Source organism: Lissotriton vulgaris, chromosome 7, assembly GCF_964263255.1.
Source record: "Lissotriton vulgaris chromosome 7, aLisVul1.2, whole genome shotgun sequence".
Classification (NCBI taxonomy): Eukaryota; Metazoa; Chordata; class Amphibia; order Caudata; family Salamandridae; genus Lissotriton; species Lissotriton vulgaris.
The window spans coordinates 547,481,358-547,497,243 of record NC_141695.1 but is presented as its reverse complement, the minus strand read 5'-3'; the positions used below and the strand labels follow the sequence as shown (position 1 = coordinate 547,497,243).

Sequence of the window (15,886 nt, the reverse complement as noted above, 5' to 3'; positions counted from 1 at the left end):
TGTGTGAGACTTGCTAGAGGTAACAGAAAGGGTAGTTGGTTGGGCCTTTTAAAATGTTTAAATAGTTTTAGGGGAGGGACGATGCATGACCCCGTTCACTGGGCCAATTTCGGCCCTGGAGGCCCCATTCCCTGGGACCCGCCATTTGCCCTTAGGGCACCCAGTCTGCATGGGGACTGCAAGGGGAGCTAGAAGGTCAGCACAGTCCCTGCAAGCTCCCCGCCTCTTGCGGGACCCGCCGTTTCTTTCAGACATAGGGAGCTGCTAAATATGCCGCACCCTGTGTCTGAAAGCAATTCTGCTCTGCTTCCAGCAATTGAGAGCATTTCTGAGCACTCGCTTATTGATAGAGGAGCATTTGCTGTGGCTTGGCGAAAGCAGTGAAGCTCCCACCAAGCCACAGCAAACAGCTATGTCCCAGAGGTGGGCACACAGGGACATTGCTGAAGCCGGCCGTAGGTAGGTGGCAGTCTCCAGGGCCATCTATGGCTCCAGGTGGGGGGTTGTGCAGCCCCCCCCTCCTTTAATCTTGTATGGCTTGACCCAGGGAAATGGTGGTCCCCGAAACGAGAATGGTCCGGGAGGGGAGCTGCATAGCCCCCTCCTATTTAAAAAAAAAAAGAATTTGGCCCCAGGGTGGTGGTGGTCCCGGGGGGGGGGGCTTTGTCTGTGGGGGCCTCTTTTATAAAATTTATTTATTTATTTTGTATACTTATAGAGCGCAACCTATCACCCAGAGGGCATCCTGGCGCTTTGAACTTCGGCAGAAACACAACTCACTGCTCAGACAATTTTCGGAAACAGATGCGTTTTCAGCGCTTTCCTAAATGGTAGGTAATCCTTATGGCTTCTCAGAGAGAGAGGCAGGGAATTCCAAAGTCTGCCAGCCGCAACACTAAATGAGCGGCCACCCATCCTGACTCTCTGGAACCTTGGGACCACCAACAAGTTGGCCGAAGATGAGCGAAGGGGCCGCGAGGCAGAGTACCAAGCAAACATGTCACGAAGTGGTACTGGGCCCTGTTGGTGTACGGCCTTAAACACCAAACACGCGGCCTTATACACCACTCGCAAATGCACCGGGAGCCAGTGCAGGTCTCTTAAAGCAAGAGTGGAAGAGCTAGACCTAGCCCGCGAGAGAGCCAACTTGGCAGCCATGTTCTGCACCCGTTGTAGCTTCCCCACCAGATTTTTTGGGGCCTCCAGAAGCAGCGCATTGCAGTAATCTAAACGACTTAGAATAGTGCTGCAAACTACCTCTGGCCTGGCCTGGGCGGAGAGAAGGGTCAGAACTTTGCGCAACATGCGTAACAGCATCATGCACGTAGAGATGGTTTTGTTTACATGCAAGTCAAGCTGTAGATTCGGGCCAAAAATTACCCCCAAGTTACGGGCTGATTCCGCCGCCGCTACTGGTTCAGGAAAGGCGGTGGGCCAGAAGTTCTCTGGAAGAACCCGCGGAATTCGATCACTGGAGCAGTGGAGCATCTCCGTCTTAGAGCTGTTAAATTGGAGGGAGTTGGCCCGAAGCCAGTCCGCTGTGGCTGCCATACAGCGATGAAATGTCTCCAGCGAGACCGCGTTGTTTCCTTCCAGAGAAAAGACCAGCTGGGTGTCGTCGGCATAGTTAAAAGCCGAGACACCAAAAGATTTTATAAGCTGGACCAGGGGGCGAAGATACAGATTGAAAAGTATAGGGCTGATGGCCGAGCCCTGTGGAACCCCCTGTCCCACTTTCCTTGACTAAGAGCGGAATGGAGGAAGCGAAACCAGCTGTTGCCGGCTACCCAGATAAGAAGCCAGCCAATCTCTTGCACTCCCTGTGACCCCTCACTCCTCCAGTCTTCTGATGAGGGTTTGATGGCAGACCGTATCGAACGCGGCCGACATGTCGAGTAGCACTAAAAAGACTGCCCGACGACTGTCGACACGCGTCCGAAGGTTGTCCAGTACGGTAACCAGTGCTGACTCTGAGGAGGTGGTGGCCCCCAAATTTTTTTTTTATTAGCGTAAAGGGAGGTGGTGATCCGTGGGGCTGCGGGCGAGGCTGTATGGCCCTTCTCTGCATTCATTTGTTAAATAGCCCCGGGAAGGTGCCGGTCTCCAGAGTATGGGGTGTCCATGAGACCCCCCTATTAATATACAACATTTATGGCTGCATGCCTCCAGGAACTAGTCCACCCTGGGGGTTAGCAATAGAGAAACACAGGAGCATAAATTTCTCTTTTTTTTAATTTTTGGACAGGAGCCACGGCTCCAGCACGACTTGCGCTAAAATATTTATTTAAAAAAGGTTTTTTTTCCCTGGTGGGGTCCCACTGGAGACTCCCCTCCACCAAGAGGCCTAGGGGATCAGGGTATACATACCCTGCCCCCTTCTTCAATTGTTTTCTGTTTTTTCTTGAGCTGAAACTCACGATGGCTGTCAACACTTCCCCGTTTGAATTATTGGCAACCAGTCACATTTGAGAACGGGCTCCGTCCAACCCTTGGAGGATCCACGTCCTAATATATACAAATTTGGATTTCAGTTAATATCTCTAAAACTACTGAACAGATTTAACCCAAATCACAAAAACAACACTTCCCTGGACCAATATCTGCATTTCTGCCAAATTTGATGTAATTCCGTTCAGCAGTTCACGCTTCACAGATCAGCCCGAAACATTCCTTGCACAACAAAAAACACTGGGGCACTAAATTAGGAACATTTTGTGAAGATTTGTCAAATTATGCCAAAGATGTAGGCAAGTCAAAAAACTCTTTTCCTGTGCAAACTAGGTCCTAACTTTACCTACATACAGTTGGGTTTCATCGGGTTTTAGGATGTTTTCTATGTTTATGCACCATGTAATGAGTGTAAATGAAAGTTAAGCTCTTGCAGTGCGTATGTGATCAAGGTCAGCATTGTCCGAAACTCGTCATGATGACTAAACTGCAATAAACAACATTAAGAGCAACAAACATCGGTTTCTGTGCCCGTCTGATGTTGGGGGGGGGGGAGGGTGTGTGTGTGTGTGTGTGTGTGTGTGTGTGGTTGTGTGTGTGTGTACGTGTGTGTGTGCGTGTGTGTGCGCGTGTGCGTGTGTGTGTGATAACTGTGTTTGCCCGCCTTAATCTAGGTTGATCAAAAGAAACATGTGCATTGATTTTATGGTCTATAAAAATCACAAAAATCAGAGGTACTTTTAATTCCAAATTACAATTCTAAGATTTGTAGGATAGAGATGATTTAGCACTTCAACCAAAGATGATTGGTTAAAATAGGTAGTTAAATGGATGATAGTTTGTCAAAGAACCTATCACTGAACTGTCAATTATTAAAATATTTTCACTATATGTGAGAAGGAAGAGGGCCTTGGAGGGGCAGACTTAGAGGTGGCGGTGGAGCTTTGAACCCATCAGAGCCTCTACAGCCATGTAGGGGCTTGGAGTGGACAGGGTGCAGGAGAGTGGCGGCCCTTGGAGCCAAACCCACTCTAGGCAGCAAACCTCACAATCACCAAAAAGAAAAGCTACCACTCATGTCTGGGGGGCAGTAGGAGTGGGGGGTTGCAAAGATCCTGTAGGGCATTATCTCTGCAGAAGACCTGGAAACCCACTCTGTTCATCTTTCCTTTTGCTGTGTGATATAGGGTCTTCAGTGGAAGACTGAGTGAAGATAGCAAATACTGTGGCACACAGGTCCATTGTGTGTGCTGGCAAGCCTGCAATCAACTACTACTGCTCTACCAAGATTAAGGCAGAGGAGTCTCCATTTACCAACGTTCCTTTCACCTACTCCCTCACTTCCTCTCTCATCACTCAATACCTGTCTGGTTCAGAAAGCCAGCTTTCTGTCCAATGTCCTGAAGCTTGTTTTTCAGCCACTCGGTGGCCTTGGCCGGGTAGTTGGTGATTGCCGCCCTCTCCAGCGCCTCCGTGGATTCAGAGAAGATGCTTGCCAGCTCTTCAAGGGACTTGGACTAAATTGAAGAAAAATACATGAGACACAGAAACATGACTACACCTGAACGAAGAATAGAATGGGCTCAGCAATTATTTTCATACAATTGCTTCCTGGACGCGTTTTCACAGTGGTACATTCTGGTATGGTTATGTCCTGTACTCTTGCATACTTCACCTTAGAAAGGGTGCCCACTTGTCTCCTGACTGACCTGTTGGGTTAGTGTGTGGTGCTACTAATAGAGGACATGTCTTCCCCATTGCAAAATTGCCCCAGCCTACCTTCAGAGTTTGGCACAGGCTTGCGAGATCATAGTGAGTGCCAAAGTTGGACTGGTAGATGTGCTTGATGAGCGTGATGTACTTAATGTCCTGGGGTTGCTGGTTGCTACTCAGCCTGTCTGCTACAGTGGCAAACTCATCAGGGACCTCAGTCGGATTCACCAGTAGGACAGTGCTGAAGAAGAAGAGGGATTAATGTCATAAGGCCTTCTTCATTCTGGACGTTTTCAGTAGGCAAGACTTTAAAACTACATAATGCGGGCAGTTTATTGTATTACATTGATATGTACCCATTTTACTTTAGCAAACAACTTCTACTGGATTGTGACAAACACTGACAGCATTAATATATTGGTCACAATTTGAAAATCAAATTGATTGACTAGTTGATCACATGAGAGCCGTTGACTGACCTCAGACTGCTTTGTGGATAAATTAAGGCAAATGAATAGAAACAACGTCATGATGTACATGGACGTCAATTCATCAAAATGTCAGGATTAGTTGAAGTGACACAGCACATCCTACCTAGGTCTTGGCAACTTTTTAATTATGTTGGAGGAATTACGCAATTATGCCAGCTTGAGTAATTAAAAGTAATCTGGGGCAAAAAAGTTACAGCATGAGCACAGGAAGAGCCGAGAGAGCGCGAGCTGCTGCTGTCTACTTCTGTTACAATCATGTAACATGTAGTGATATTTGCTTAGTGCAAAATGCATCCTCAGGCCCATTTTGGATACCAGAGTGCATTTTGTGATAAGAAAACAACACTAACTGCAGAATTACGCTTCTTAAGTAATTACACATAATTAAAAGTAATTTTGTGATACTTACGAATATTTACGCCACAGAGAATTATGCCAGTTACATTAACCCCTAATCGAACAGCATTGATAACACACATGGCTGCCCCCTTATTTTTCCTGGACTACTTGTAACAGCCTCCTATTTGCTATTTCTGAACTAGGGGAAAGATGAGAAAAAAAGTAAAGAGACTTCAGAAGAAAGTGATGTGAAGGGAAGAATGGGAGGGGTTGAGACATTCCAAAGAACATAAAAACAGCTTCTTCCATTTTTTACTTAATGGCTTCCTCTTTTCACAGATCTTGGATCTGAGTTTTTTTCATAATCTTTCCTCAGATGAGGAAGGGAGTCTGCATACCCTAAATAGAGTGCAGTCTTTGAAGACTTATTTGGATAGATCCAAATTGTTTAAGCATTCTGAAATGTTTTGTAGCTTTTGGTGGATAAGGTCAAGGGAAAAAGGATTCATCTTTACCTATTAGTCACTGGATAAGATCCATTATAGCTTTGGCCTCCTCTATTGCTGATCTGCTTGTACCCCCTGGAATTCAGGGTGAATCAATGAGACGTTTAGCAGCGTCTTGTGCAGAACTCAATGGTTGAGATTTTCATGGCTGCCACAACTTTGGTCATCATTATAGACTCCGGGGGTTACACAATGTTGACAAATATTTTGGAGCCGACGTTCTGCATTCTTTTATGCCACAGATTATTTTTAAATTCAATTAAAACATTGGTGTGCATTGAATTATCTTGTGTCTGGGCTTGTATTTAGATGAAGTCCATGTTTTTACTTTGGTATGCCTCATTAGTAATGGCTGGGACGAGGATGAGGGACGTAGAGGTAATGTCATGATTACTTACTGGTAATCTTCATTACTCTTACTCCTTTTTCCTCTCATTCCAGTCATTACAACCTACCTTCCCTTGACATAATGGCCTTTAATCTTGGCTTTGTTTGCAAGGAGGATCCTGGGACTGAGAGCCTTTTAATGGCATCTGATAACAGGTTCAAGGTTTAATTTGCAGCACTCTTGGAGTTTTTCGGTCTCAGTGAGGTGGGAGCACCTTAATAGTAATAACGAGGACAAGAAACATAGGGGCTCATTACGATGGCGGAAGGACCTGAGTCCGTCCGCCATCGTTACGGGAATTGGGACCGTCCACCTATATGGCGGTAGTCCCGCTGATGGAATCACAATGCGACCGCCACGGTGGCAGTCACATTGGGCATTTTTACCATTGCGGTGGGTGCCGCAAGCTGCAGCATCCCCGCAATCGTAAAAATGTAGGGGTTTGCATTTCCCTGCACTACGTGGCAGGCACCATGCGGTGCCTGTCACATCATACTGGGAAATGTCGGGGGCACCATAGGTGCCCCACAAGTACAGTAGGGAAGTGCCCCTGCTGAAGGGGGGCCAGCAATGGGCCCCCGTAGTCTATCTCCGCCAGCCTTTGAATGGCAGGTGAACCGCCATTCTAGACTTGCGGATATGAAGCATCCTAATGTGGGGGACGGTGCCTGTTAGGCACTGCCGCCATTCTGGGTATGCTTTGTGTTTCCGCCAGGCGAATAATTGCCTGTGTTGGAACCCTGTAGGACGGAATTCCCGTCCGACAGAAAACTGCCTTCTATCATAATTTATCAGGTGGTGAATAGCAGCAAATTAGCGGTGAATCCGCCACCAGCAGGCTACCGGTGGTGGAATCACTGCGATCGTAATGAGCCCCAGAGTCATGTTTACTGACCACTTGTAGAATATCTTGTTTTCTTGAATTTTTGATTTTCATATTTTTTGTTACCCGGTAGCATATGTATTTCCAACATTTTCCTAACAATTGTTTCCATTGTACTTTGCCTGTAAAAGAAGGGGACATTATGAAGAACCTTAATAAACATGCTGTAAACGGTTTCACAAAAAACCCTAAATGCAGCCAAATTTACTTCTTTCCTTTTGTATTTGGAGTATTTGGAGTAGTATTTATAAAGCGCAAGCGGTCGCTCCGGAAGGAGCATCATGGCGCTATAGGTCCTGATTCCAGTCATAGAGGGGAGTGGGGGAGGCTAAATGGCGGCTTTGGACCAGTCGTCAGGGAGCGTGAAGATCCAGGTTTTGAGCAGCTTCCGGAATGGTTTCTCAGATGTTTGAAGCCTGAGGTGCCTTGGCATACTGTTCCAGGCTTTTATGGATAGGATGCTTAAAGTTTTTCCGCCTTTGGATTTTAGATTGAATTTAGACAAGGTCATGAGGTTGTCTTGTGCAGATCTTAGGGATCGGCACGGAGTGTAATGAGGGAAACGTTTGGTTAGGTAGGAAGGGCCGGTTTTGTTGAAGGCTCGAAAAGCTACGATGAGAATTTTAAAGAGAATTCTCTTGTGTAGGGGGAGCCAGTGCAGGGACTTAAGGGCTGCGGAGATGGAGGATTTTCGTGGAAGTTTCAGGACAAGCCGGGCGGCAGTGTGCAAGACACTTTGCAATTTGGCAAGGGTCGATTTTTTGGTCCCTGCCATGAGTCCGTTGCAGTAGTCGACTCGGGACAGAATGAGGGCTACCGCTTGTAGGGGCGGGTTAATTTACAATTGAAATTCCACTCAATATATTTGAGGATATGTGCATTAACAGTGTGCTAAGGTACATTTCAAACAATTCATAAACAATATTTATGCACAGTACATATTTTGGCAGTAAAAGTGACAAGTCTGTTTTTAGAGTATGTATTTTCACAGTTTCTACATTATACTGGCTCATTATCTGAGAATTACTAGCCACATAGATTCTGCAGTACTACTCACATTGTACGGTTTGGCAGATTATTCGTCGTGAGACCCTGCTCCGCTCTGACCAGCCTCTGGTATGAAACACCTGTTATGAGGCAAACCGGACAGTGGTCACATAGAGAAGAGGTAACTGGAAGGTTATTTTCAGCACTCAGCCCATAAGGGGTAGAATCATATTTTATGTAGTAGTCAGATAAATAGTAAACATAGACAAAAGATTAGAGTCATTTTATTCATATATAAACAAAAAAATAACTATAAGATGACAGTGGTATGTTATAAGAAGGAAAAATTCAGGACACTAATGATAACAACCACAAACAACATAAGGAAACCGTTAAGAATTGGCAATCAGGAATTAATACTAAGACCAAGAGAGAGTCTATGAATTGTGAACAGTAATAAACTAGGAAGCAGAACCTCAATATTGGATTTCATCACTATAGGATGGAGAAGTCGGCTTGGTACTTTCCAATTTATATTATGGGAGGCTAAATCCATCTGGATATCATGACCACAATAACGCTCACTCCAAGGAAAGTCTTGGGTTGCAACAAGAAGGACTAAAACTTGATTAATCAACACATTTTCTATTCATAGTATGTTTATTTATTTGTTTATTTATCTACAGACTAAGACTAAGTATAATCATTCTATTACATGAAGTGTCGGTCTCATATGCCATTCAAACTATCCCCTAAATGCTCCACATCTTGCATATACTTATCACACACACTTTCCTTCTATTGATCTTATATATCCATACATCTTCATGTCCCATACCATCACCGTTAGAGTATTCATGAGACATATATTGCTTTTGAGGCATCTCGACTAATGATATTAGCAATTTTATCCTAGTGTCCACTAATACGATGGACCTTCCTTTTCTGTTTAAGATGGGGCTCCTCATCAATATACATTTCATTATTCACCGTGCCTTATATTGAGACTGTAAAACCTTGTACATAATGATGGGGGCCCAACTGAAATGAAATGCCACAGCTTCCAAGATAATCAAGCTAAAGTAAATCACCACAAATGAGGCTTGCAAGCAGGGCAGGAGTAAGCAGAGGACACCATGAAAGATTTAAAACTACCTGGAGGATGACAGATTTTTTTCTAAACCCAGATAGAAGCAGTCCACAGAGTATTATTGAAAGTCAATAAGGTTCATGAAATTAAAACTCTGTTTCTGCTTAAGAAAAAGCCTTGAACACAGTCACCGTCTTCATTTGTTTGTTCATAATAATTCACCTTTACAGCAAAGAGTGAATAAGGCAGCTCCTTCACCGCGGAAAAACAGTGACAATATGCATCATATTGATTAAGTTGTTATTATAATCTGTGACGATCTGGCAACAAAAATGTACAAAGAGTCAACTGCTAAAAATAGACATTTCTTGAGGCCCATATAACTGAGAACATAAACTAGAATAAGATGAATAAATGGTCAAAAGATCCCTTTGTTGGTTGTCCTGCCTGCAACAGCCCTGATGAGACTGACATACATGTTCTCTTCTTCTGCCCTGGATATATCTGCCAGACGGTGTTGGCTCATACCATTATGTAGAAACATGGGCTGTACACAGTGATTGGAGGTGTATAGAATTTTAAGATCTGACACACATCCCCCTATAGTCTTTGCTGTGTCCCGTTTTCTTAATTCTATCTGGCACAGGCGTGGGGCCTTTTTTAGCACATCTCTGTAACTGTAAAAAATGTTCTCTGCACTCTTGTCCTTTTTAGTTTCAACATTTTAACATCTTTTATCTGGTTTTAATCATTCTTATTTTTAACTGGTGTAAAGATATTGGACAAACACAAAAATCTCTTTTGGATATACTATGTAATACTCCATCAATGAATTCTTAAAATGTCTCTATTAATGCTATACTTGCATATGATTTTTTTCTTTTTATGGCCTTTTATGACCGAAAGAAAGTTTTGTTGCAATGGAGAATAAGAAGGGAAAGCGGAATGGAGTGGTGCTTTGTTGATTAACCTCTCTACACCACTATTTGGAGAGCCTGCCCATTCAGCTAACTCATTGGAGCAAGTCTGTGCAAACCTTACCGAACTCACTGATAATACAGAATGCCCAGCTTCAGACACCCTTCCCCAGATTACTAGAAGCAAAACAGTGACTACAGTTGAAGAAAAAAAGACGACAAAAGAAGAAAGAAAAATAGAAAAATTTCCAACAAGAGCTTATCATCGAGCATCATGACAATCCAGGATTAAGGATTGATGAATGTATTAAACTGCTGTCATAAAGAAGCATACCAAATACCTTGAGACAGCAAGCAGCCCTAATAGCTGATGATTTTGGACTTGGCAGGCCTACACTAAGAGAGCAGGGGACATTTTGGCTAAAGCTAATGTTCAGGAGCAAAACACACTATTTAAAACCAGTAATGGCAAAGATGCCAAACAAAAGAGTATGCATCACATATCTTGCAATCAACTTCACAGGGATCTAAAAGCCCAAATCATTTTCAGATTTTACACCCACCAAGAGAGTAAAGGAGGCTCCTGCTTCACAAGAAGTACCGACCAATGCCCAATACAAGTGCATGTCTACACCGAACATTTCAGGTATAGAAGATTCCGAGGACCACTCTTCCCCAGTCCTCTGCCTCCATGTCTATGAAATTAATATTCAAAACTAACTATGTGGAACAATCTACAAAATTTGAGAGCTTTGCGCAAAACGTATACTCTGTTGAAGACAAACTGACTTCATTGAAATCAAAAACTAAAATCTCTCAATTTGAAGAACAGTTCGAAAGAATATCAAGAAACTACAGCTCTTCATGTAAAAACTCTTAGACAAAAAGTGAAGACTTAGATAATCGCACATAGCGCTCCTGACTTCAGATATTGGGAATACCTTACAGTACTGAAGGAACAAATCACAATATTGGATTGTAACCATTCTCACACAATATACCCTAAAAAAACAAAATGGACTATGCAGATCAACCTGATCGATATCTGTCTAATTGCAAGAGCACATAGGCTAAGGCTACCCCTTGGCCAGGCTAAAAACCACTTACCATCATTAGCTTCTTTCAAGATTTTAACATAAAAGCTCTCGGGCCGCGGGCTAAAATGGCGGCTGCCGATCGACCCCGAGCATTGGATCTGGTGAGGACGGCTCTCCCGGGACCAGGCGGGCTGCATGCAGCCTGAGGGACACTGCTGCCCTTGCGACCCAGAGACTGTGACTTTGAACGTCCTCGGCGACTCTGCTGCCCAGTGGCCCCTGAGCGTTTGCCCATCTAATTGACTCGTTTTGGCTTCGGTGGTCCCCCAATACCTTTCCCTCATTGCTTATGTGGCTGCCCCCCTCTGCTCTGCTCCTCTATGGCCGCCATTTTGCTGCTGCTCTCAGCCGCTTCTTTCTCCTGACCCAGGCCCACCATCTTGTCTGTTCCCTCGGCCTTTACCCTTCTCCCTCGTTTCCCCCTTGACGATCCTCAAATGTTTCTGATTTGCCTTTTTTTCCATAAGCCAGTATCCCTCCCACCCTCCCTACTCCCACTCAATTCTACTATTTGTACATATATGTATATAGAGATAACTCTAATTACTAGTATATGCTGTAGACCATTGTACTCTCTACCATTCCTATGTGACTCTTAAGAGTATATCCATGCGTATCCCTTCCCTATGTATAGAAGAGATAACTCTAATCACTAGTATATGCTGTAGACCATTGTACTCTACCATTCCTATATGACAGAGTATAACCATTCGTATCCCTTCCCTATGTATATAGAGATAACTCTAATCACTAGTATATGCAGTAGACCTTTGTACTCTCTATCATTCCTATGTGACTCTTAGAGTATATCCATTCGTATGCCTTTCTTATGTATATAGAGATAACTCTAATCACTAGTATATGCAGTAGACCTTTGTACTCTCTACCATTCCTATGTGACTCTTAGAGTATATCCATTTGTATCTCTTCCTTGAGTGACTTTACTATCTGTACATTTGCAATTTTTCGTTCTGTTTGTATCTCTTCCTTGTGTGACCCTACATCTTGTACATTTGCAATTTATTCTGTTTGTATCTTTGATGTAACGCATGTAATCCTAAGTCCTTATGTTTTGCAACTGGTTCTTATGTAAAACGCTCTGACACCTTCGGGTAAAGTTCGCGCTATATAAAATCGCATTAAATAAGTACTCACTATTGCCAAAGAACACTAGACATTTACCCTGGAATGGTATTTTTACTCTTTTTTTCAAGATCTTTCCTGAGAAATGGCATCAAGACAGCAAGAGATGGAAGCACTGATTCCCGAAATAAAGGTTCTTTTTATTCCAGTAACCTTTGCTTCTGGGGCCTCTATAAGAATACATTGGCAGGAATCCAACAATATTCTCTTGGACCCCTTCATTGGCGTGAGAAAACAATTCCTAGCAGGAAGATATTAACCAGATCATATAATCATATTATCTAGCATATTTGATGGAATGATACTGAATGCCGGTGTAGCAATTAGACATAATATTTTTTTTCAAGGGCACAGAGTTACACTTACAATATGATATTATGTACAAGTGACCGAAGGGGAAATTCCCCTAGCATATTTACAGATATATTTTATTACACCCAAATCAGGTATTGATCGTCTGCTCCCTTGTGAGGCTGGAACAAAGCAGAGATCAAAGGGTTTGAGTAGGAGGTATGGGTGGAAACAATGGATAGGCAGGGAATGGAGCAAGCAGATTCAAATGGAGGGTGATATGCAGCAGGGAAAAACAGTAGCAAACAGACAGTATTTGAGTAAAACAAAAGATGGTTAGAATCCTGACCTGGAATGTAAACACTATCATGAAGGGGAAAACTAACACTAGAGTATATTCGAAAGCCTGGGTTTAAAACCAGACATTGTAAATTTGCGATAGACTCATCTTACAAAACCAGAAACCACAACAAAAAACCTGATCAAGCGCAGCAGAGTTTATTCCATACCAAGAATCTATGACTTGCCAGCTGTTTCTATACTGTTGCACCAAGAGGGGTTACTGTTCTAATGTTTAATATCTAATTGAAGATTAAAACTCCCAAAACTAGCAATGCAGTCGGATGAGAGCTAGCATTAAAATATAGATCTGTAATCCTGCTATTTCTTTTAATACCTTTATAAGTCCCTAATTATGACTATCCTAGATTTTTCTCAGACTCCCCATTAGAACTGTGCACTAATCACCAGCCTATCATCTTAACAGTGGATTTTATCTGTATACTAGATCCCGAGTTCAATACCACTAATATCGCCTGTACTAGACGCATGGAAAATATGAGCAAAAGTATATTTAATATGATAGATATTTCAGACTTGGGGCCAGTAATACGACGCTTGCATTTTGCGAGTCGCAATTTGCGTCGCTTTGCGAGTCGCACTTTGCGAGTCGCAATATGTAATGTACAACAGTGTCACAGACACTGTTAGCAATTTACCCAATGGGGTCGCAACTTGCATGCCTCATCAATATTCATGAGGCAAGCATAATTTACGACCCCATTAGGAATGGCTAGAAATCCCAAGGATGGTGGCCTACTGGGGACTCATGCCGGTTGAACATCTGGCCCTTGGGAAATTCACCAAACATCAAAACCTGAACATAGGATGCTATACTTTATTCTTAAAACTACATAAACAATGATTTCATGTTGATCTATGCTTAGCCAGTCGTACAATCTCAAATAGTTGCTTTATAGTCACCATTTGATGTTTTCACATCCCTCAGCAATTCCACTTAAATGGAAGAGGAAAGATAAACACACCACTCAATATTGTTACTCTTTTCCACGTTTGCTATCAAACATGAAGATTACACCAAATATTTACAAACTGAAGTTTTAGAATTTATTAACGTCACATTTCATTCCACATCGCTAACCATTGTGTGGGACTATGTGAAAGCTTATATTATAGGAAACTCGTGCTCACACGCCTGTCAGATCAAGAGACTAGAGCTTCATGAAGAGCCAACTCTAAGGAGACAATAAGATGACCCCATTAAATTCTATATTATACAGATTAGCCAAACATTGTCCAATTGTGATAATACCTATCAACAGAAGGAGCCACATGGTGACGACTCCTAGTTACTGAAGCTGCTACAACTAAGAAAAAAGGCTATCAATCTCAAACTCAGATATGTGATATGGGAGATATGTCAAGAAAACTACTTGCCCTTAAGAGCAAACAAATGAAAAATACTAATCATTCACATGAAATTAGGTTAGACAGGTCAAATCTCATATCATTATCAGGAGATATTACCATTATTACATAATATTATTGCAAGCAATATCATGATAATCTGGGAATGATTCTCCGCACATCTGTGTATATTTGAAAAAAGTTTGCCTTTCAAAAATTTACAAAAGTGGTAATACTGTGCTAATGGTGGAATTCAAAATAGAAGACACATATATGCAATATGCTATCTGGTAAAGCATCATGATCTGATAACATTCTAGTAGAAATCTATAAAATACTAACTGATTCTATTTCCCACCTATTTTTAGAGGTTTTTCAAGGCATTCAACGTATTAACTGCTCTGCTTTTTCATGGAACAAAGCTACCATGGCAATGTTGTGGAAAAAAAGACAAAGACCCACTTGACTGTAAATCATATTACCCTTTATCCCTTTTGAATCCAGACTCTAACATAATAAATGTTGCTACCATGCTTATTGATAGAGCTGACACATTACAAGAATATCTGACTATTAAACATTTAGAAGCTGAAAAAGCATTTTATCAGGTGTCCCAGGATTTTACGTGGAAGATGTTAGAAGAATGTAATATACACTTAGAACTTTTTAAACTGGCATGAGTTTTGCACCTATCACAAAAGGTTGACTCTACAACAGTGGTAACATCTCTTCTTCAATATCTTTATCAAGAGGTACTGGCGAAGATGCCCTTTATCGCCTCTTTTATATGCTCTGTATATGGAGACATACAGAAGACAACTTCATATACAAATGCCTCCAATTCCACACTAAAAATATTTTCTCAATTGGCAGTGTATGCAAATGATGCAGACATCTTTGCACACACAATTACATCAATGTAGAATATTATAGACCAATCAGCAAAAGAAAATTATCAGGCTATTATGGAACCCCAGCAAGATACATTTTTCTAGCTGGTTGTGCCACCGAAGCAGATTCTCGAGTTAAACCAATGGCCAAATATCAGGGAATTATGATTGCACAGACACTTAAACTATGTTTCAAGTACAATTATATGTCCCTATTGCAACAGACAAAAATCTACTAGACAAGTGGAAAAATCTTCCAATCTCATTGCTAGGTTGCATTAATCTGATTTTAATCTGTTCCTCACCTTGCCACGTTACATTTTGGCCATGTATTTTAAGCAAATAAATTCTACAATCTCTAAATGTATATGGCAAAGCAAGTCAAGTCAAGTCAAGTCATAGAATTTATATAGCGCACTACATACCCAGAGGGTTTCAAGGCGCTTAGGAAGGGGAGGAGGATTACTTGTCAAATATCCACGTTTTAAGTTGCTTTCTGAATGCTAGGTGGTTCTCGGTAAGGCGAAGGTAAGCGGGGAGTGAGTTCCATGTTTTAGCAGCCAGGTATGAAAAGGATCTGCCTCCCATGGTGGTCTTGTTGATGCGAGGTACAGTGGCGAGGGCTTGGCTGGAAGAACGTAGTTGGCGGGAGGGGGTGTAGAAGGACAGTCGTGAGTTGAGGCATTCTGGACCCATGTCGTAGAGTGATTTGTGTGCGTGGGTAAGCAGTCGGAAAGTGATCCTCTTATTGACGGGTAGCCAGTGGAGGTCTTTAAGGTGAACAGAGATGTGTTCGTTGCGTGGGATGTCTAATATGAGTCTGGCTGAGGCGTTTTGGATTCGTTGGAGTTTCTTCTGGAGTTTTGCGGTAGTACCTGCGTAGAGGGTGTTTCCGTAGTCCAGTCGGCTCGTGACCAGAGCATGGGTGACTGTTTTCCTTGTGTCGGAGGGGATCCAGCGAAATGTTTTTCTGAGCATGCGAAGAATGTTGAAGCA

The 15,886-nt window shown here is 42.6% G+C and overlaps 1 protein-coding gene across 4 annotated transcripts in view; it reads right to left on the bottom strand.

Moving 5' to 3' along the window:
• Nucleotides 1-15,886, bottom strand: part of PIK3R5 (phosphoinositide-3-kinase regulatory subunit 5) — a 297,464-nt gene that overhangs the window by 139,039 nt on the left and 142,539 nt on the right. For all 4 annotated transcript variants that reach the window (XM_086930629.1, XM_086930632.1, XM_086930630.1 and 1 more), the window contains exons 6-8: nucleotides 7,826-7,895; nucleotides 4,228-4,402; nucleotides 3,812-3,965 (exon numbers count right to left, since the gene is read on the bottom strand). In XM_086930629.1, the coding sequence (XP_086786755.1) occupies nucleotides 3,812-3,965; nucleotides 4,228-4,402; nucleotides 7,826-7,895 (399 nt within the window). The remainder of the gene's footprint in view (nucleotides 1-3,811; nucleotides 3,966-4,227; nucleotides 4,403-7,825; nucleotides 7,896-15,886) is intronic.